The sequence below is a fragment of the Mus musculus genome, chromosome 2, assembly GCF_000001635.26.
Source record: "Mus musculus strain C57BL/6J chromosome 2, GRCm38.p6 C57BL/6J".
In the NCBI taxonomy this organism is placed as follows: Eukaryota; Metazoa; Chordata; class Mammalia; order Rodentia; family Muridae; genus Mus; species Mus musculus.
This window is the reverse complement of record NC_000068.7, coordinates 166,835,999-166,858,291: the sequence shown is the minus strand read 5'-3', so window position 1 is coordinate 166,858,291 and position 22,293 is coordinate 166,835,999. Positions and strand designations below refer to the sequence as shown.

Genomic DNA, 22,293 nt, shown 5'->3' with positions numbered 1-22,293 from the left:
CAATCATCTGAAATGACAGATGGACCACAGACGACCACGGGCCATCTTATCAGCCTCAAATGACCACGCTGGCATCTCCATCCTTTGTTATATCTACAGTTTAGGTTTCTGGTAAGGAGAGGCAGGACTAACTAGTGGGTAAGCTCAACATTCACTAGCTTCTGCATGGGAGAGGGATACACAGGAGGGCCAGGGCCATGAAGACACAAATGGGTAAGGACAGGAAAATGAGACTTGTGTAGCCGGCGGGGCCTTAGAGGTCTCTTTAGGAAGACTAGTATGCCATGGCTGAGGGATTAAAATGAACAGAGAGCATTGAAAGAGGAGAGCTCTTCACCATGGTGACCAGGGAACTAAAAACGGGACAGTGGGCCAGTGCTGTCAGGGATAAGCCAGGGTAGGAGGCCAGCTCACGGCACAGAATAGGAAGCCCACAGCGACTTTGGGCAGAGGAGCGGTAAGGCTCCGTCCATGTTGTCAGGCTGGGCCATCACTCACTCACTCACTCACTCACTCACTGTGCTCTTCACAGTGAACTCAGGGAAACCAATCACCCTGGGATGGTGAGCCAGGAACACAGCTCAGCACTTCCCTCAAGGCCTGAGTGCTTCACTTCAGCTGTTCAGGTGCCTGCTCCTTCCTCAAACGCTAACAGCACAGACATGAAACACTAGGGGGAAGCAAAGACCGAGCAGTCACCACAGCGATGTGACATGTGATGTGCAGAACGCTTAGGTCTCAAACATGTATGCCGAAGTATGGTGACGGCTACAAATTACAGGTGGCTGAGAAAAACCTACACAGCAGAAAGCAAACAGGGTGAGCACCGACTTCCATTCAGGGCACAGGCATGTTCCAGGCAGTAGGAACATGCTTTCTGCTTGTTTTGTCTGTACTTTGAGATTTTATTTATTGTTATTTTATGTGTATAGGTGTTCTGTTACATGTATATCTGCAAGTCATATGCATGTAGTAACCCTCAGAGGCCAGAAGAGGGCATCAAACCCTCTGAGATGAGAGTTACCGGTGCTTTGCTGAGCACTGAGCCTAAGGAGAGGGTCTCTAGAAGAGCAACCAATGATGGCTTTTAACCAATGAGCCATCTCTCCAGCCCATTTTATTTTTTTGGTGGCTTCTCAGAGTTCACAATGTAGCCCAATCTAGCTTTGAACTCGAGGCCATCCTCCTGCCTCAGCCTCCTAAAGGCTAGGATTACAAGCCTAAACCACTATGCCTGGCTGTTTTCTTTCTTTCTTTTTTTTTTTTTTTTTTTTTTTTTTTTTTTTTTTTTTTTTTGGTTTTTCGAGACAGGGTTTCTCTGTATAGCCCTGGCTGTCCTGGAACTCACTTTGTAGACCAGGCTGGCCTCGAACTCAGAAATCCACCTGCCTCTGTCTCCCGAGTGCTGGGATTAAAGGCGTGCGCCACCATGCCCGGCTGCCTGGCTGTTTTCTAAAGTGTTTTTATATCAGAACAGGAAATCAAGGCCTGCTGAGTTACACAAAGGCTTCTCCATCCAGAGCATCCCTCCTTCTCTCAAGCACTCCCATGCTCTTCCCTGCCTAGGGGACAGCAGGGCCCCTGCAGAGGTCCTTGACCTAGAGTCAGCCTCCCAGTGCTAGAGAAGGTGCTAGAGAAGTCATAGCTTTGCCAACAGCCCCGAGAGATGGAGCAATGGCCTGGCACAGCAGCCCCACTCACAGCTCAATGCCATGCTCAATGATTTCCTTCTGTTGTTTGATGACCTCAAACTGCTCTGGGTCATCCTGAATGGCTGTCTGGGTCCCCGAGGACACTGTGGACTCCACGGATGTCACGCTGCACCGTCTTGCCATGTCAAGGCCTTTTCCGTCCCCCATTTCCTGATCTGGGAGCCTCTCCTGACCTGCAGTGACATAAAAGCAAACAGAACCAACTAAGCAGATGGAAGAGATGTGGCTGAGCAAGCTCTAGCTCCAGTGCCCTTCTTCACATCTAACAGCAGCAGGCTGGCACCCAAAGGGGCACAGGTGCCAAGACTGTCACTTAAATACATTTTTCAGCTTCATGCAGAAATTTATTTTACATGGAACTCAAACTAATTCTAAAATTCACCAGAAAATGTAATGTCTTTAATCCCAGCATTCAGGAGGCAGAGGCAGGCGGATTTCTGAGTTCGAGGCCAGCCTGGTCTACAGAGTGAGTTCCAGGACAGCTAAGGGCTTCAGAGAAACCCTGTCTCGAAAAACCAAAAAAAAAAAAAAAAAAGACAAGAAGGACTTGCCTTACCAAAATCCAACCTTCCAGGACTCCACATAGCCCAAGCAGTGTGGCATTGCACAAGCATGGGCAAACAATCGGATGAGAACAGGAAGATTCAGCCAAATTCTGAACCAGAACGACTCGGGGTGGCAGGAACGAGGTCAGAAATGGAAGCCCAGGCAGGGCCAGGTCATGGCACAGAAAGGGAGGCCTGCAACATCTTCTTTCATGAAATTCTAACTTCAGGTTCCGAAGCCCTCTTCTGTCTGCCATGGGGCCTACACCTCTGTGCATACACTCATACACGGGAGATGTTTAAGTCTGGCTCAGCAGTTAACTGCACTTCCAGCAGCCCAGGCTTGAGTTTTATGTCAAGCAGCTTATTCCAGGTCAAGGGATCTGGCATCGTATGACACCCGCATACACATGACATACAGATACACAGAGAACAAAAATAAATCCTTAAAAATGAATAAATGAGGGCTGGAGGGATGGCTCAGTGGTTAGAGCATGAGCTGCTCTTGCAGAGGTCCTGGGTTCAGTTCCTAGTACTCACATGGTGGCCCCCAAACTTTCTGTAACTCCAGCTTCAGAGAATCTGACCACCTTTTCTGGCCTCCAAGGTGGGCAAAACACCCAAACACATAAAAAAAAATAATAATCATAATGAAATAAACTAAATCCTCAGGCTGAGCAGCTCAGTGGTAAGTCACTTTAGTGTACGTGAGGTTCTAGGTTCACTCTCTAATACTACAAAAAATAAACCAACTTAGCCAGGCAGTGGTGGCACACACCTTTAATCCCAGCTCTCGGGAGGCAGAGGTAGGTGAGCTCTCTCAAGGCTACACAGAGAGACCCTGTCTTGAAAAACAAAACAACAACCCACCCTCACCTTTCTCCCTCACGGGCTTTTGTCAGAGAACCGTATCACAGCTACGGGAAGATAAACTCCCCAACATTCCACATGCATTGGAAGGCTCAAGCTTTACAGTAAAGGCAGGCATTTGGGAAACAGCTGCTTGGCACAGCTCACTCACCCAGGGTAGCCTGGTGGTTGGGATTCACATACAGGTCCTTGCTCCACTCCACCATGCACTTGAGAATAGACACCAGACACTCCAGGCCTTTCTTCCTCAGACTGAGCTCCTAGAGGTCCACAGTGAAAAGCACAGACCTTTACACATGTGAGCACGGGCATGCCGGGGCTCCTGAGCATCGTGTGAGGCTTCACTCAGTACTACAGACAAACCCAGGGAGCTGTTAGCCTGCATGTGTTAGCGGAACATCCAAAAGCCTAGAGTGAGTCACTGTAAGTCCAGTGTAACCTGAGTGACTTCCTGTATCCCTGTGTGCACATCTGTGGATGCCAGAGGACAATCTGAGTACCATTTTCAAAACTGCCATTCACCTCCTTTGAGTCTCTCCTTGGCTCGGGGCTCACTAGTTAAGGTGCACTAGCTGGTCAGCAAACTTGAGGGATCTCCCTGCCTCCACCTCCCCAGCACGCGGGGGCGCTACCTGCCTGCTATCATGCTCAGCTCTGTATGAGCTCTGAGGTCAATCACAGATCTTCATGCTTGCAGGGCAAGCACTTCACCAACAGCTATCTCTCCCACCCCGTTAACTGAATTTTCAAAAGAATTTAGGGCTGGCAAGATGCCCTAGTAATTAAGAATATTTGCTGTGCAATCATGAGAACCCGATTTGGACCTCAGCACCCTTAACAGGCGGGGCGTCCAGCTCATGCCTGCAACCCTGGCTTCATGAGGGCAAGACAAGAGGCTTGATGGAGATGCTGGCTTCCTGCCTAGCCCAGAAAATGAGAGCCCCAGGAACAGGGAGAGGCCCCGCCTCAAAGAATAGGCAGAGTGTGATACAGGAGGACAGCAGACAGGGAAAAAAGGAAAGAAGGAAAGAAAGATCTCGCCATTCACTACTCATGGGATAAAATACCAGCAGGTAAACAAAATCTGATAATTTAAATATTAAACATATTTTAAATAACAAATTCTTACCTTTGATTCAGAAAAAAAATCACTTATTTAGCACATGAATGATTCAGGACAGGACATATACCTTAAAGACGGATAAGTGTATTTCATTTTAAGGGATCCTACAGATAAATGAGAACACTAATCTTTCTTACATAGGGTCTCAGTACACAGGCCAGGCCTGCTTGGAAGTCATGAACTTCCTCTGTCCTGAGAGCTGGATGACAGGCCAGTGCTGCCCGTCACATAAATACAATTCCTTATATTTTAAAAAAATGAGCATAAGTTCTAAATGATCTAAAAAACAAAACAAAACCTCACAAAGCCACCATTTAGACTCACAAGGCTTTAGGCAGCACAAATCCTCCTGTGGTCTAAGGACAGCTCTGGCCTTCCTCCAGGGAAAATCCCAGATACCAAGACTCTGCACATGGCCCTCAAGGACTAGGAACTACCTGTCAAGGGCACGCTAGTGGGGGCGATCCCCTAGCACAGGCGGCGTCCTTTCTGCAACACGTCACCTCCCTTCACGTCAGGAGAAGCTGTGTCTATGTCTTTTGTTTCCTAATATAGCCACAGACCTAGTGACAGTACATGATGGCTTCCCATGATGGTTACTGAAGTGAGTGACCTTTAAAGACAACCATGCACTTCAGTGGTCTTACCTGTAGAGGTGTCATCCCCAGCTCATGTCCACTTCTTCCCTGAGCAATTTTGGATAAGTCATTTACTAGTCGCTCGAAAATGTTAGCAGCATTTAAGTCACAGTCGTAGTTGACATAAATATCCACAACGCACTGGGCATCTGGGAAAGTAACACACATATTAGAAACCTGGACAAAGACAAATGATTATATTACCCTCCTCCCCCGCTCTCGGTTGCCAGGTTGGGTACTGAGCCCAGGGCTTTATGCATACTAGACAAGAACTCTATTGCTAAGCCCAGCTATGGTTTTGTTTTTCCTGTTTTGATACAGGGTTTCTCTGTGTGTCCCTGGCTGTCCTGCCTGTGTCTGCCTCCCAAGTGCTGGATAAAAGGCTCGCCACCACACCTGGCTCCAGCTGTGCTTTCTTAAAAACAAAGTTTCTCTGCCAAAAACACACTCAGCACACTTTTGTCCAAGGTGGCCACACTCTACGTAGAAACACATGTAGGTGGGGTAAACCACTTTATTTTTAAATTTTTAAAATTCTTTTTGTTTGTTTGTTTTTGAGACAGAGTTTCTGTATGTAGCCATGCATGTCTGTCACTTGCTCTGTAGACCAGGCTGGCTTCACACTCAAAGAGATCTGGCTACCTCTGTCTCCCTGAGTGCTGGGATTAAAAGCCACTACCACCTAGACTCTTTTCTTTCTTTCCTTCCTTCTTTCTCTCTCTCTCTTTCTTTCTTTATGTGTAAATTGGGTGTGGTAGTACACGCTTTTAATCCCGGCGCTTGGGAGGCAGAGGCAGGGGCATCTCTGTGAGTTTAAAGCTGTCAGCCAGGGCTGCTACATAGTTAGACTCAATCTCAAAACGGAAACAAAAATGAGTATATGTCAGTGTGATGGTTTATGCACGTGGGTGCAGTGCCTAAAGTGGCCAGAAGAGGGCGTCATATCCCCTGGAGTTACAGACAGTTGTGAGTCACCTGCTATGGGTACTGGGAACCAAACATGGGTCCTCCGTAAGAGGAGAAAGGAGATGAGCTGTGGTGGTGCATGCCTCTAATCCCAACACTTAGGAGGCAGAAGACATCTCTGAGTTGAGGCCAGCCTGGTCTGTTGAGTGAGTTTCAGGGCAGCCAGGGCTACACAGAGAGACCCTGTCTTAGCAAGAAAAGAAAGAGTAGGGAGGGCTAGGGCTCTTACGAGCTGAGCGGTCACTCCACCCTATGAAAGGACCCTTTAATGGAAGGATCGTCTCATTTCTTCATTAAGACATCACAAAGAGGAACAGAAGACAGGTTTGTGCTGGGCAGACCAAAGCCTCAGAAGCTATCCTGAGTGTCCCAGGGGAGCATACCTGCACAAATCCTCGTCAGGGTCTGAATGACCATCCAGCGGTGCTCAAAAGAACTTGTGGATGTTTCTAAAATGTTCAGGAAAATCTCTTTGAAAAAGACCTGTGCAGCACGAAGACAGGGGAAGCGCAATGAGCAGTCTCACTTTAGGCCTCAAGATACCTCCAAGGCCAGGCATGTGGTGTACAGCAGCAGGGCAGACACTTGCTGAGGAACATGACAGCCCAGCCCAGTTGGTGGACTGCTAGCAGGGGCTCCACCCAGAGCTGAGGAACTACAATAGGGCCCACAAGTGTTATGATTTGAGAGAAACCAGAAATTTATATTTGTGCAATGGAATTTCTCAATCTGACAATTTATTCAAATTCTTTCAAACAATTCTGGCTCAGACAGACATGGAGTTGTCAGGTCTGAGCTGAGAACACAGATCCTGACCATAAATCTTTGGTCACAGGACAGAAGAACTCTTGTGACACGGTGTTTCCCACCCCTTCAGAAGCCCCACTAGGAGGGCTATCTATCAAGTAAAAGAGACCTCACTACTTATGTGCTTGGGACTTTTTTGCTTTTTTTGTTGTTGTTTTGTTTTTTGTTTTTTGAGACATGTTCTCATACAGCCCTGTCTGGACCCAAGTGAACTACATAGCCTAGGCTGGCCCTGACTTCCTGATTGCCTTGTTTCTAACTCAAAAGTGCTGGGATTGCAGGCTAGTGGCTCACAAGCAGGCTTCTTATCTGGCATTAAGGTCCCCAAATAAAAACACTAGCTGAAGTATTACCTCTATCTGCATTTTCAAGTGCATCTTGAAGTTTGAAAGAAGAGTAAGAAAAATAGCAAGCGAGAGTTCGAAGACGTCAGGCACTGAGGACACGCCATTCTTGGAAAGGGCCACACACAGGTACTGCTTAATGGCAGTGACGAACATCTCGTGGCTCCTGAAGACTGGGCCAGCATTCTGCAGCACAGAGAGGAGCAGCTGCAGGGAAACCACCTTGGAACGAAGCTCGTGGGACCTGCAGAGAGAACGAGAGGCAGTGGTGGCGCACAGGACGTAGAACGCCAGGCAGGAGGCTGCTTTTTGTTTCTGGTCTGGTCAGGGTCTCACTGTGTCCAGCTGACCTGGAACTCGTGACCCTGACTCTGCCTGCCAAATATTGGGCGTTACAAACTAAAACTGTACGTTCCTTGAAAAGCCTTTGATCTTTTACCAGCTACTATGTGACCAAAAATGACCTTAAACTCCTGACTTTCCTGCCTCTACCACCCAAAGACTGATATTACAGAAATACACACTGTGCCCAGCCAAGCAGACCTCCGAGGCCAATGATTTAAGAAATAAAAACAGCCCCTACGTGCCAACAGGATGAAGGCAGAGAGCACAGGATGGGTCCCTCAGTCCCTGCAGGCCCTGAGAACAAGAGGGTCCAATTCCTACTCCCTTTTGCCTGTCCCCAACACAGAGTGGATAAAGGACAGGACCCAGGTGGGAGCTGAGTTTGAAGAGCCAGCCCTAGGCTGTGTCCGTGCACAAGACTCAGCCCCATACTCTTCCCTCCTCATCTGCCGTGAGCACGGGCTTGTGCTGGTTCATTCTCACCCCTCACAGGCTCTACAGTCATCATGGAGATGAGCCTTCAGGCATGATTGAGGGAGTTCAGATTAAGTTCATTAAGGGACAGACTGACCCTTAATATCTGTGGTGCCATGCCATGGGCGAGAGTCCCAGCCTGCAAAGAAGTGAGGATGGAGGCAAGCTCCAGGTTCCGTCACACTCTACTTGCTAACTGCGGATCTAAGTGTCTAGCCACCCAAAGCTCTTTCTGCCAGGCCCTTCTACCACAATGAACAACTGAGTCCTCAAATTGGGAGCCAAAATAAACCAAAGAAAATAAACTTTAAATTCAAGAATTTTGTCATAGCAATTACCCAATCCAGGGATCTTTATCTATCAGTCTCAAAGAATCTCCTTACCACCATCAAGTCAGATATAAAAAGCCAAAAATCCACCAGGTACAGTGGTTACATATCTTTAATCCTAGCACTTGAGTAGGAGAGTCAGTTGGATCTCTGTGAGTTAACAGGCCAGCCTGGTCTATAGAGCAAATTCCAGGCCAGTCAGGGCTACAAAGTGAGACTCTATCAAAAAACAAACAAAAGGAAAAAGATCTGTTGGAATGATGGCTCAGTGGTTAAGAGCTCTCGTTGCTTAAAAACTCAGGCCCCATTCCCAGCATCTATATAGTGGCTCACAACCATCTGTAACTCCAGTTCCCAAGACAGGGTTTCTCTGTGTAGCCTTGGTTGGCCTTAAACTCACAGAGATTGACCTGTAGTGCTGAAGTTAGAGGCGTGCACCACCACTGTCTGGCCAGATCTGACACTCTTCTGATCTCCGAGGTCATTAGCAACACACATGGTACATATACATACAAGTGTTGCAGGCCAAACACTTACACACATAACATAAAATAAACAAATCTTCAGGGCTAGAGAGATGGCGCAGAGCCATTTGTTATTACAGTGGGTAGTTAAATTCCCAGCACCCACATGGTGGTTCACAACCATCAATAACCCCAGTTCCAGAGGACCCAGGAAACACACACATGGTGTGTACACATGCATACAGAGGACCCAGGAGACACACACATGGTGTGTGTACACACATACAGGCAAAACCTTCAAATGCACAAAGTAAAATAACTAAAACTGAGAGAGTGGTGAGGAGAAGTGAGACTTTCCCAGCTGGGCACGGCAGTGAACTCCTGTAACTCTGGGACTCGGGAGGATGACTCGGTCAGACCAAGTTACAGAATAAGAAGCTGTCTCGGAATGGAGTCTGCCGCCATCTTGCCCCTCCACAGCCCCACAAGGAGAGTAAATCCATTAGTCAGTTAAAAAGGTACCACAGACTCCATGTGCTGACTGTTTTCAATATACAAACCAAGATCAAACCTGGGCAAGATTCTGGGTAGTGGCGACATGGAGGGGGTGTAGGGAGCACAGAGCACAAGCTCCCACCTCACGGTGTGGCGCACGGCCACAGCTGTTGAGAGCTTACTTTGGATCTGGTGGCCCTTCCCCAAGGGGCTTCATGGACAGCTTGCACAGGGAGCGGAACACCAGGAAGGCATCCTTCTGTAGAATGTGAGAGAACCTAGCAGCCACTTGGTGTCCTTGAACATCTGGTTCCTAAGATTAGAAACAAAGGGGAAATCCAAGAAGAAAAGGAATTACTTTGTGGAAACTTAAATTCTTGTATATGTTCACCTGAGACATGGGGGGAGAAGACACAGATAAGGTGCCACAGTTCTGTCACCAGAGAAATTGCAAACCTTGCCACTTACTCTCTGAAGTCTTTATGAAACCCAGGTCTAGGCACGTGCCTGTCATTCCAACACTGGGAGGTGGAGACTGAGGAGCAGAGGGCAAGGTTCTCCTCAACTACTTAGTAAATTTTAGGTCAACCTGGTGTATATAAGAACTTGTCTCAAAAAACAAAAACAAAGCAGGCCAGGTGTGGTATACACCTTTAGGCCCAGCACTCTAGAGCAAGAGGCAGGAGGATCTCTGTGAGTTCAAAGCCAGCCTGGTCTACACAGTAAGTCAAGGACAGCCACAGCTACACAGAGAAACCCTGTCTTGAAAAACCAAAAAACACAAAACAAAACAAAAACAAAGGCCAGTAAGATAGTTTCAATGATAACAGTGCTTGGCATACAAACCTGACTGAGTTTGATCACTGGAACCCACATAAACGTAGGAAGGTAGAGGGCCAACACTAGAGCTGTACTTGATCTCCTGTATGTGTGCTACTGCACTTGATTCTAAAAATATACATATACATTACACGCACATTCTCAAGAAAGAAATACAGAGAGGAAAAAAGAGAATTAAAAATGTTAAAAAAGAAAAATAAAAAGGAGAAAGTTTAGAATGCAGCTTAGTTGCTGGACGGTTGCCTAGGCAGAGGCAGGGGCATGACTCTGATGCTTCCTGACTACTGTGCCCTGACTACTGTGGTAGTTTTATGAGAAATGTTGGAGTATTTGGTCCTTAGCAGTCTGGAGAGGTTCTGGAACATTCAGGAGCCTTGCTGGAGTGGGTAAGTCACTAGGGGTGAGCTTTGCAAAGTTCATGTGGATGGAGGGAGTTTAGAATGGCCAAAATCTAAAGTTAATTCATCTACGTGTTAATATACTCTACAAAGGCAATTATATCTATTTGATGCAGGCCATGGTGGCACACACCTTTAATGCTAGCACTCAGAAGTCAGAGGCAGACAGATCTCTGAGTTCAAGGTCAGCCTGGTCTACAAAGTGAGTTCCAGGACAGCCAGGGCTACTCTGTCTTGAAAAACAACAACAACAACAACAACAACAAAGAAAAGAAAGGTATTTTTAAGAATTCTGAAGCTGAGTGATTAGAGAAAAATAACATACATTTCAAAATGAACTTTTATTTATTTATTTATTTATTTATTTATTTATTTATTTATTTATTAATTATATGTAAGTACACTGTAGCTGTCTTCAGACACTCCAGAAGAGGGCATCAGATTTCGTTATGGATGGTTGTGAGCCACCATGTGGTTGCTGGGATTTGAACTCAGGATCTTTGGAAGAGCAGTCGGCGCTCTTAACCGCTGAGCCATCTCACCAGCCCCCAAAATGAACTTTCAAATATGACCTTGAGACCTGTGTGGTGACACACACCTTTAATTCCTGCATTCAGAGGCACAGACAGGAGGATCTCTGTGACTTTGCGGCTAACCTCAGCTACATAGGAAGTTCCACCACAGCCAGAGATACTCAAACCCTGTCTCAAAAAGTAAATACTAAATCAATACATTTAGAGGATAGAGAGTTGGCTCATTCATTGGTTAGGAGAACTTGATGCTCTTCCAGGGACCAGGGTTTGGTTCCCAGCACCAGCATGGAAGTTCACAACCATCTTTCACTCTGGTCCCAGGGAATCTGAAGTCTTCTGCCCGACCCAGGCACCAGGTATACACACGGTATAGACATTCATGCAGACACTCATACACAAAAGTACATCTTAAAAGTTACATTTAAGCCGAGCGTGGTGGCACAAGCCTTTAATCCCAGCACTCGGGAGGCAGAGGCAGGCGGATTTCTGAGTTTGAGGCCAGCCTGGTCTACAAAGTGAGTTCAGGACAGCCAGGGCTACACAGAGAAACCCTGTCTTGAAAACAAAAACAAAAACAAAAAAAAAAAAAACAAAAAAAACTAAACCTAAGTTATGTTATTACTGCCCATTAGTGTGGGATTGTCAGAAGAGAGAGTTTTAATTAATGCTGTCACTCAATTTTAACAGAAGAAGAGAAAATAGCTTTCAGCAGACTAAGGGAGGCAGGTAGGATCTGGGTAGCTATCCGAGTGGACCGAAGGCGAAAGCTTCCAAACCATTCATCTTGCTATGTAAGCCCACGGCAACCTCGACCTCAGCCCTGCTGCAGCCTCCGAAGTGCCAGCCTATAGGGCCTGTGTCATCATGCTCAGTTAAAGCTTGTCCTCTCTTGTTCTGTGCAAATATACACTCGAGGCCAGATATACACTTTTTTTTTTTCTTTTTCGAGACAGGGTTTCTCTGTGTAGCCCTGGGTGTCCTAGAACTCACTCTGTAGACCAGGCTGGCCTCGAACTCAGAAATCTGCCTGCCTCTGCCTCCCGAGTGCTGGGACTAAAGGCATGCGCCACCACTGCCCGGCAAATATACACTTTATTAAAAATTATTCATACATAAAAATACATTTAAAAATAATTTAACTCTGGGCCTGAACTTGGCTCATGTCAGACAATCACTGCATCTGGGCTAATTCTCCAGCCCAGAGCTTCCAAGTCCTGACCCAATGATACTGTTTAGAGAATTTTACCCTTAAAAAGAACAAAGGGCTGGGGGATGGCTCAATAGATGAGGTCATGCCACACCCACAGCAAGAGAACCTCAGTTCAGATCCCTAGCATTCAGAGTCAGTCATTCTGGTGCTAGGAAGGGCAGACAGGCAGATCCTGCGCTCACTAACCAAACAGTCTAGCCAACTGCTGAGCTCCTGACTCAATTAGAGACTCACTCTCAAAAAAGTAAGGTGACACCTGGCATTGGCCTCTGATCTCCACATAAGCATAGGCAAGTGCATGCGACACATATGCTACACACACACACACACACACACACACACACACACAGAGGCGCGCACAGGATTGGGACTATATATGCATGTAAGATACAGAGACAGACAGATCTCTGAGTGTGAGGCTAGCCAAGCTATATAGTGGTCCACGTCACTAGTATCAGAAAAGGAAACCCTGCTGTACAGAGGATGAGAGCAGGGCTAATACCCACAGGGCCCTTTTGTGTAGCTCTCTTCTCTAACAGAGACCTAATCTGCATCTTCTAAAACCCTGCAAGTGGAAGGGAGGGCATAGTGACGTACCAGATTATCTGCGGAGGATAGCGACTGCCTGTCGTCTGCTATGCCGTTGGTCTGTGAGTTTTCATCAACTCCAGGAGGAACAGCGCATTCCTGGCACTCTAGGGCACCCAGGGCTCGGTCGGGCTCCGGCAGACCATGCTTTTCTGCTGCTTCTTAAGACATAAGTTCAAAGTCATTGCCCAATGAGTGTGTATCCCAAAACACTGCTGAACCAGACAGAACTTACAGACTCAGTACTGTGCGCCCCTTCTTCCCCTAGCCCCACAACACAGAGGAGCTCAGGCTTTCTGCCTGACCCTCAGCTATAGCCTCACTGCCAGGGCCTCAGTAATGCAAGCTCCACACAGGACTTCACTCACATCACATGCAAAGCTGTGAAGAGCAGCAGCCCTGCCCATCTGTCGACTTCTGAAAAAAAGATTGAAAGAAGCAAAGCACTAGAAACAAAGACTTTATTTAAAGAGTTAATAGCCCAAGACTTAAGAGACAGTTAAAAGGCTGGTGCACACCTTTAATCCCAGCACTTGGGAGGCAGGGTCAGCTGGATCTCTGAGTTCTTGGCCAGCCTGGTCTACAGAGTGAGTTCCAGGACAGCCAGGGCTACACAGAGACACCAGGTATTGAAAAACAAGCCCAGGAGGCTGGAGAGATGGCTCAGTGGCTAAGAGCACTGACTGTTCTTCTAGAGGCCCTGAACTCAATTCCCATCAACCACATGGTGGCTCACAACCATCTGTAATGGGATCTGATGCCCTCTTCTGGTGTGTCTGAAGACAGCAACAGTGTACTCACACACATAAAATAAAACACACACACACACACACACACACACACCCCACACATACACAGGCACACACACACTCTGTGTACTCCTCAGGCATTGTGGCAGGTACACATGTCCCTGCTATACAACCTCAATGACTAGCAATAGTTTGACAAAGCATAGATTCACTGGACACAATATTTAACCAGTGCTACTCCACGACAGGCTGAGGTGTGACAGGTGATGGATGGCAAGAGATACTGCTTGGTTTTGTTTTTGTTTTTTTCTGAGACTGGCTTCTCTGTAGTCCTGGCTGTCCTGGAACTCTCTTTGTAGACAGGCTGACCACAAATTTACAGAGATCTGCCTGCCTCTTTCTCTGCCTCCCAAGCGATAGGATTAAAGTCTGCGCCACCACATCCGGCCTTACTGCTGTTCTTTGAAAGGTCTTCCTTGCTACATGGTTAAGTAAGTGCTGGGCTCTCAGAAAGAGCTTGGCAGCACCTGAATGAGCAAAGGAAGGCTCAGAGATGTGGTTTCCCAAGCATGACATCAGGCCTGGGATGTAACCCAGCGGCAATCTGCTATGTGTGAGGCCCTGGATTTGATCTCCAGGCTTGGAAGTCACAATGGGTTCTTCTGCCTCAGTCTCCCAAGTGTAGAGCATAGGCCAGAACACATAGAAATGAATGTAAACAATGTCCCAGTGTGAACATGTACTGTTGTAGGGATATCTGATCACACTGGGAACCTCAAGATTGTGTTATTTACTGAAAAAAAAAAACATTGTGGTGTAGCTCAGCCCTTAGCACACATCTTTAATCCCTCCAGTTGGAATACAGACTTGCCCTCAGTAACTTACCTTTAGTCCCAATGAAGGTGAAGTTAGTTTATGGAAGGAAACACCCATGTTTGAAAGTGGTATCTACTTGAGTGGCAGAGAAAGTGACGAGTCAGAGAAAGATTTGACAGAATAGGATATGCCTAACTCTCATAAGGAGAGAGAGGAAAGGGAAGCTACTTAAGAGACAGAGAGAGAGGGAGGGAGGGAGAAGAGCAGGTTTTCCTGGACAGTTTTACAGAGACTGGTTGTAGAGAGAACAAAGTAGATATAGATGAAGATAGAAGGAACCAGAGAATGAGAAGGAGCCAGAACATCAGCATAGATTGCTAGTGTTTGTGGTCAAACAGAACAATTCAGGAAAGGCAGAGAGAAGGAGAGAGAAAACAGATTGAATCAATCAGCTTGGAGAAGAGTTTGAGTCAGAGCAGCTGAGCTGAACCAGGCAGACAGAATTCAGAAAGAGCTAGAAAGGGCGAGCTTATTCAACAGTTAAGTCTGAGGCTGAAAACATTCTAGCCCTACATTAGATTGTACAGAGGCCAAAAGCTCCCAGGAGGAGGCCTAGGTTAGGAGACAGAGGCAGTAAGTCTGGGAGGGGACAACTGAATTAGGCAAAAAGAAACAATCACAATGTAAAAATAAAGAACTGCAACATTTTATGAAAAAGAATGAGTATTTCCATGCCCTGTGAACTCAGATCTATAATCATCTGTATTCTATTTATTTCTCCCATTTGAAAATGCTGATTGTGACCTACTGCCATGTTCACGTTTCTTCCCAAGTAATGGCACCGGCACAGTGTTCCCCAAGCAGCCGCTGACTGAGTCTGAAGCATCACCGGGGCTAGTTCTGGAAGCTGACTGACACTGAGTGGGACATGAGGAGTGCCTAACGCCTGCTGCTGTGTGACCACACGTGAAGTCTGGTCTTGACATCTTAGCAGCTCTGATGTAGAAGACATATGGAGGGGACCCCTGTGTGTCCAGGTGGAGCACCTAATACTCCTGTGTAGACTGTGATCTCACTGTGAGACTGTGCCTCAACCTAGACAGAACAAAAGCCATCCATCCATCCATCCATCCATCCATCCCTCCCTCCCTGTAGGCAGATCTCTGCGTGCCAAGCGGGGGCTGGGAGCTGCGGGAGCTCAGTGAGGAGCTGAGCGCCTGCCCAGATGCTGCCTGAGGGGCTTCACGGCATGGACAGAGCGTGAGGAAAGGCGGGCTGGCCTCAGCACTCACCTTTCACAGCAGACGTGACCACGTCCTCTAAGATGTCCTTCACCACCTCCTGAGCTCCACTGTCAGTGCCTGCACACAGCCCAAACACACAAACATACATAAGGTGCTGCCAGGGACGAGAAAAGAAGGGGAGGAGATGATGACAACTGCTTTCTAGAGTCCTGCAGAGGCACCAGTGTGTCCCTCCACCAGCAAATGTGCCAGCAGAGAGGATCCGTCAGATGCTGACCCCAAGGGAAAGGTCAGCCTGGCTTTCACGAAGGCTCACTCTCAAGAGCACTGAAACTGGTACCGGTACCGTCCTTTCCTCCTTCCCAAGTCGCAGCTGCTCAGCCCAGGCCAGTCCCCACCCCCACCAGAGCATGGCTGATCTACTCATCCCAGCAGAAACAAGGACGGGCTTCTCTGTACCTCCACCAAGCTCCTGGCCGCGGAGCTCTGGTGAGCAGCACGCTGGACTCTGTGTCAGTACAAGCCTGCTAACCTGACACTTGAAGATGGACTACATCTCAGATGAAAATATCCTGCCAAACGGTGTTTAAGTGGAAAAGGCCCAGTATCTCTGATCATTAATTGCTTATTTTTTAGAAAATTAGTCCCAAAGAAGAGCTTATGGAGTGAGCAGACAAGTGGAAGTGAAGTCACCAGTTAGAAAACACCTCACTGGGCAAAAGCCTTCATCTTGAGTGAGCAACACCACAGGCTGTGTACGCTTGCAGCAGTGAGGGCTCTCTAGCCACCAGCACTGCCATCTGCCAGTTCTGGGCGTGGCCCTGAGGTTCTGGGGAACATTTTCAACTGTCACTGAACACCTATAACCAAGTCTCTCGGAAGAGATTCCCGACATCACCACTTTCTCTTAGAGGGCAAAGCATAACCAGAATGGAAGATGAGGAACAACCCTGCCACAGCCAAGTCTTCTCAATTCATTTACTTCCCTCAAAAGCACGATTTAGACAGTCACCCAAACCGCCGTTTGGTTTTCCCACCTTAGTGACCTCTGCCCCACTCCTGCAGTGGCACTCATCTTACCTCAGACAATGAAATCTACAACTACCAACTTAAGAGCTGCTAGTTACACTGTAGTAACACATGCTAAAACAAACATGTAATTAAAAACTGCTCCCCAGGTTGGAGAGATGGCTCAGTGTTTAAGAACACCGACTGCTCTTCCAAAGGTCCTATGTTCAAATCCCAGCAACCACATGGTAGCTCACAACCATCCATAATGAGATCTGACGCCCTCTTCTGGTGCATCTGAAGACAGCTACAGTGTACTTAGATATAATAATAAATAAATCTTTAAAAAAAAAAACTGCTCCCATACCACCCATAGAATCACCTACACCGTGGTTTATAGACACTAATGCTAGCTATTTCAGAGCTGCTTTCCCTCTCTGGTACTAGGCTTGAAGCAGGCCTCAGGCATACTGCCTGGACAAGTGCTCTAGATGGGCTCCACCCAAGCCATGACTTTCTAAATTCCTGTTTAGCTCCAATCCACTGATGCTATGACTTGATAAAATTATGCTTACCATTTCCAATCTGTACTGTCTGCTGCACATTACACTGTTCACAGTCAACACCCACGACAGTGGAGTCGTGGTATCAGAGGCCTGGGGGGCTCAGTGTGACCAGAGGCCATAAAGTAGAGGCTGATAACTGCAGGCTGGCAGGTGTGTGTTGTTTACCACCAACTACTTCTTAAAACACTTGAATCAGCCGCTAATAACTTTATCTGAGAGATTACTTAGTCAGTAACACAACTTGTTTTTATTAAAAAAACCTGAAGCTAGGCCAGATGTTAGTGGCACACGCCTTTAGTCCCAGCACTGGGGAGGCAGAGGCAGGAGGATCTCTGTGAGTTCGAGGCCAGCTTGGCCTGCAGAGTGAGTTCCAGGACAGCCAGGGCTACACAGTGAGATCCCACTTCAAATAGAAAAAAAGAAGAAAAGAAAAAGAGAGACTCTGTCTCAAAACAAACAACAGCATAAAACCCTCTGAAGTCCCAAGGGGTAGGGGGAGCGCTGTAGCACTAGCTATAGAGATGCTTAAAGCAGAAAATATCACAAGTTAGGGGACCCCTCAATTCCAGCACTTGAGGAGCAGAAATGGATGGATCTCTATAGATTCCAGGCCAGCCTGGGCTATATAATAGGTGCCAAGCCTGCCAGAGCTAAAAAGTAACACTCTACACACACACACACACACACACACACACACACACACACACACACACACAAAGGAGGGTGAGAAGATGGATAAACCCATAAAGGAGGGGTATCAGTGATAGAAAGAGAAGAAAAAGAAAGGACAGGCGTGGTGGCACACACCTTTAATCCCAGCATTTGGGAGGCAGAGGCAGGCGGATTTCTGAGTTCGAGGCCAGCCTGGTCTACAGAGTGAGTTCCAGGACAGCCAGGGCTACACAGAGAAACCCTGTCTCGAAAAACCGAAAAACCAAAAAAAAAAAAAAAAAAAAGGAAAAAGTTTTTTTAAACAACAACAAAGACCAGAGAGAACTGTTTCCCATGAAAGTAGATTCAGTAGAGGCTCTGCAGACAGCATGCCTGGCCCAGCTCCCAGTGTGGGGATTTAAGTCCCTCAAGCTCCCATTCCCTCGCCTGTATGCCCTGTGGCTGGTCCCTGAAAAGCATCCCCACAGTGGCTCCTCTGGCCTGGGCTTCAGGTGTGAGGACAGTGTGCTGGGAGATAGGGACTGCCACTCCCGTCACCTTGCTAGACCCAGAGACTGAGTCCATAATGAAAAATTCCAATTAAACAGAGAAAGCACTTTCAATTAGCTAAAGCCTTCACTATCTTTCATTTCCAAACAGAAAAATACAATTACCACATCCACATAGGCCTCTCTTTCCTGGAAATTTCCCATTTAAATTGCTTTAAGCCTTGCCCTTTTCTGAGTCTTGCGACCCTCCTCACTGCAGTCTGGCACGGGTACAGGCTGGACCTCTAACTGCACCTGTACTAAACACCACTTGGCTCCATGTCCATGGGCTCTGCACTCACAGATCCAACCAAATGCAGCCTGGGAAGCTTGGGGAGAATGCATTGCACTGAACATGCAGAGGCGCCATCACCGTTCCCGGAAAGACACAGTTCACCGTCCACACATGGCCTTGTACAGGACAGCCCAACTCACCAACAGGAAAGAAGCTAACAGACAGAGGATGCCACCTGATGCTCTGTATCACCACGTCACACAGCAAGAAGGCCATCACCAGATGACCAAATGTACCCCCTTGACCTTGGCCTAGAACAGTGAGTCAAATTAAAATTCTTTTCTTTCTTTCTTTCTTTTTTTTTTTTGTTTTTTTTGTTTTTTTTTGTTTTTCGAGACAGGGTTTCTCTGTGTAGCCCTGGCTGTCCTGGAACTCACTTTGTAGACAAGGCTGGCCTGGAACTCAGAAATCTGCCTGCCCCTGCCTCCCAAGTGCTGGGATTAAAGGCGTGTGCCACCACGCCTGGCCCTTTACTTTTTTTTTTTTTTTTTAACTCTTTTCTTTATAAATAAAAAAAAAAAAGAAGATGAATGTAGTGTGCCCTCCTCGGAACTCCTTCCCCTTGCTGGAGTTCTCACTCTTCCTTCTGCTCAAAATGAAGTATGTGAGAGGATGTAAGAAGTTGTATACAAATACCATAATCCGTCACTTTATTCACTGTGTGGCTATGGTGTGTGTTTGTGTGGACACACGTGCCATGGCACACATAAGGAGGGGACAGGACAACTTGTGGAAGTTGGTTCTTCTCTCTTTCCACCGTGTGGGTCCTGGAATCAAACTCAGGTCTCCAGCTCTGGTGACTACTGCCTTTACCCACCGAGCCCATCTAATCAGCGTTATTAATCATCCTAATCTATGGATCAATCACGGAAGGAAGGATCTGGTATCTTTGGATTATATTATATATATATATTATATATATATGGTATATTTGGAGTACTTAAGGACACTATGTCCTCAGGCCAGGCAGGTCTAACCCTGACATCAATGGCTCCCGTGGCCCCTGAGGCGGGACTCCAGCTTGATACTTCTTCTGGATGTCACTGAAGTTTCTTTCTTTCTCACCCCCACACCCCCAAGACATAGTCTCATTATTTTGCCCTAGCTGTCCTAGAACTCACTACATACACTAGGCTGGCCTTGAACACACAGAGATCCGACTGCTTCTGTCTCCCAAGTGCAGGGACTAAAAGTGTGTGCCATTACACCCTGCTACTGTTTTCATTTTTTTAGAAAGGATCTCTGTAGCTTAGGCTACAGAAACTTATAGTGATCTTCCTGTCCCAGGCTCTCAAGTGCCAAGATTGAAAGCATGCATCTCACCTAGCTTCTAAATGTGCATTTCAAATGGGTCAGTACAGTGCAAATCACATCTCAGGAACGATGTGCTTATAAAAGACAAACAAGCCGGGCGTGGTGGTGCACGCCTTTAATCCCAGCACTTGGGAAGCAGAGGCAGGTGGATTTCTGAGTTCGAGGCCAGCCTGGTCTACAGAGTGAGTTCCAGGACAGCCAGGGCTACACAGAAAAACCCTGTCTCGAAAAAAAAAAAAAAAAAGAAAAAAAAAGACAAACAAAGGCCAGGTGTGGTAGTGTGTGCCTTTAATCCTAGCACAAAGTAGGCAGAGGCAAGGAGATCTCTGTGAGTTGGAGCCCAGCCTTGTTTACATAGTGTGCAGTCCAGGACAGCCAGGGTTCTGCAGAGAGACCCTGTCTCAAAAATCCAAAAACAACAAACAAACAATATAGCCCTGGGTCTAACCCCAAGCACTACATAAAGTAGCAATGAGGGTCCACACCTGCAATCCTAATACTCCAGAAGTGGATGCAGGAGACTGGGTGATTGCTGGACCTTTCTGGTACTCTGGGGACAAAGGAATAGGAACTGACAGAGGAGGACACTTGATGCCATCCTCTGGCCTCTGCAGGTGCACATCCCAAATACATGCAGATATACCACACAGAAAGGCAGGGGTGGGAGGGGATAAAAAGGGGAAAGGGGAAATTTTAAATTTAAAGAAAAGGACAGAGAAGTGGGCAGGGCTCAGTCTCACAAGGCTCTGCAAGCAATCAGGGAAGGGAGGGCATAGCTTTTGCTCTGATTGGTAGAGAATAGGAATGGGGAATTATCAGAGGGTTTTGCATAGGGGAGGTTGGGACCTCACTCATGCTGCGCCCGGAACATAACAAAGAGAAAGCAGTCTGCTGCAGCCCAAAGAGGACAACTCTTCTGTTTGCTCAGCTACAATTATTACTGCACTTTAAGATGTCCAATCTGGCCGGGCGTGGTGGTGCACGCCTTTAATCCCAGCATTTGGGAGGCAGGGGCAGGTGGATTTCTGAGTTCGAGGCCAGCCTGGTCTACAGAGTGAATTCCAGGACAGCCAGGGCTACACAGAGAAACCCTGTCTAGATAAACAAACAAACAAACAAACAAGATGTCCAATCTGTGTGGCCTAGCAGGAGACACTACCGGCTGAAGGCATTATCAGTCATGTAACAGAGGCAGAGATGACATCAATTGGAAATGTGTACAGCAAGGAATGTGAGTGAAGAATTGGCACCAACCAGGAAAGACAAGGTTGAAGGTGATGGTTGAAGACGTTGGATTGGCTCCTGCCGATGTCAGGAGGAGATGCAGATGATCCTAGGTCATCACAATTCTATGCTCATTAACTCATTCTAACTCATTAACTGTCTGATGATAGCCAGCTCTGGAAGATTATTTTGCTTAAAATGGAAACAAAGGGCCAATAAGATAGCTCAGCAGGTAAGTGTGCTTAAGTGTGCCAAGCCTGACTCCATGAGTTCTACCCTCGGGGAGTACATGAGACTACAACTCGTGGGAGTCTAACCTCTCTTGGTGCCTGCAGCACATGGATACCCATGCTCATACAAAGTGCGCACAAGCAAGGGTTTTAAAACTAAGCAAACTAAAAAAAAAAAAAAATCAAGTGGATTACGTCTGATGACGCCATCGACCTGACTGTTCCCGTGCTTGCCATGTGCGTTCTAGCTCTTCACAGGGCTCTATGCGTGGTACCAGACTGCCAATACAAACGGATTAATCACCTACTTAACTCCCTGTGGAGACCGAGTGCCCCAAACTGCACCAACTATGCCATGGCTGGCAGGAAGCAGCAGCAGGCCTCACTGGCTGTGCCCCATGTAGAAGCCAAGGAAAGGCCCAGAACAGACAGGCTCCCCCCAGGGCTTCCTTAACCACCAGCCAAGCGTTCCCAGTGTGTCCCACAGCCCAGGAAGATGCCAGCTCACCCCTCGAAGGCTCGGCTCTCCCAGAGACTGGCGAGCCTCTCTCTCGGGGAGCTTCTCCATTTTCCAAGCTCACTTTTCCTAGGCCACTCTGGGCATGGTCCCCATTGGGCAGCTCTGCTTTCTCAGGAGTCGTGGGTTTGCTCTGGGCCTGGCTCTGCTTCAGGCGGCTGAACTTGGGAGAGCCTGCTGTGGCCTGGATCACCGGGGACTGAGGTTTTGACTGCATTGGTTTTTCCAATTCTCTGGCCTCCTGTAACTAAAACACAAGAGAGAAGGGATTCCATCTAAACAGTGCTAGCATTTTATTTAAAAAAAAAAATTACACCAAACTATTGTTTTTAAAATATTTCAAGCAGCTGACCGAACTTTTGTTCTGTTTTCCTGGGTGCTAGAATTAAACCTAGAGCCTTATATATGCTAGGGAAGGGCTCTTCCGCTAACCTATATCCCAACCCAGCA

General features: G+C 47.3%; 1 protein-coding gene across 4 annotated transcripts in view; it reads right to left on the bottom strand.

Annotated features, from left to right (window-relative positions):
- Positions 1 to 22,293, bottom strand: part of Arfgef2 (ADP-ribosylation factor guanine nucleotide-exchange factor 2 (brefeldin A-inhibited)) — a 92,602-nt gene that overhangs the window by 39,761 nt on the left and 30,548 nt on the right. For 2 of the 4 annotated variants that reach the window (XM_030252278.1, NM_001085495.2), the window contains 9 exons: positions 21,835 to 22,090; positions 15,539 to 15,607; positions 12,691 to 12,842; positions 9,295 to 9,425; positions 7,015 to 7,249; positions 6,238 to 6,337; positions 4,898 to 5,037; positions 3,279 to 3,387; positions 1,702 to 1,885 (listed from right to left, as the gene is read on the bottom strand). In XM_030252278.1, coding sequence (XP_030108138.1) covers positions 1,702 to 1,885; positions 3,279 to 3,387; positions 4,898 to 5,037; positions 6,238 to 6,337; positions 7,015 to 7,249; positions 9,295 to 9,425; positions 12,691 to 12,842; positions 15,539 to 15,607; positions 21,835 to 22,090 — 1,376 coding nt within the window. The remainder of the gene's footprint in view (positions 1 to 1,701; positions 1,886 to 3,278; positions 3,388 to 4,897; positions 5,038 to 6,237; positions 6,338 to 7,014; positions 7,250 to 9,294; positions 9,426 to 12,690; positions 12,843 to 15,538; positions 15,608 to 21,834; positions 22,091 to 22,293) is intronic. The other 2 variants (XM_006500483.4, XM_006500484.4) reach the window with 2 other exon arrangements.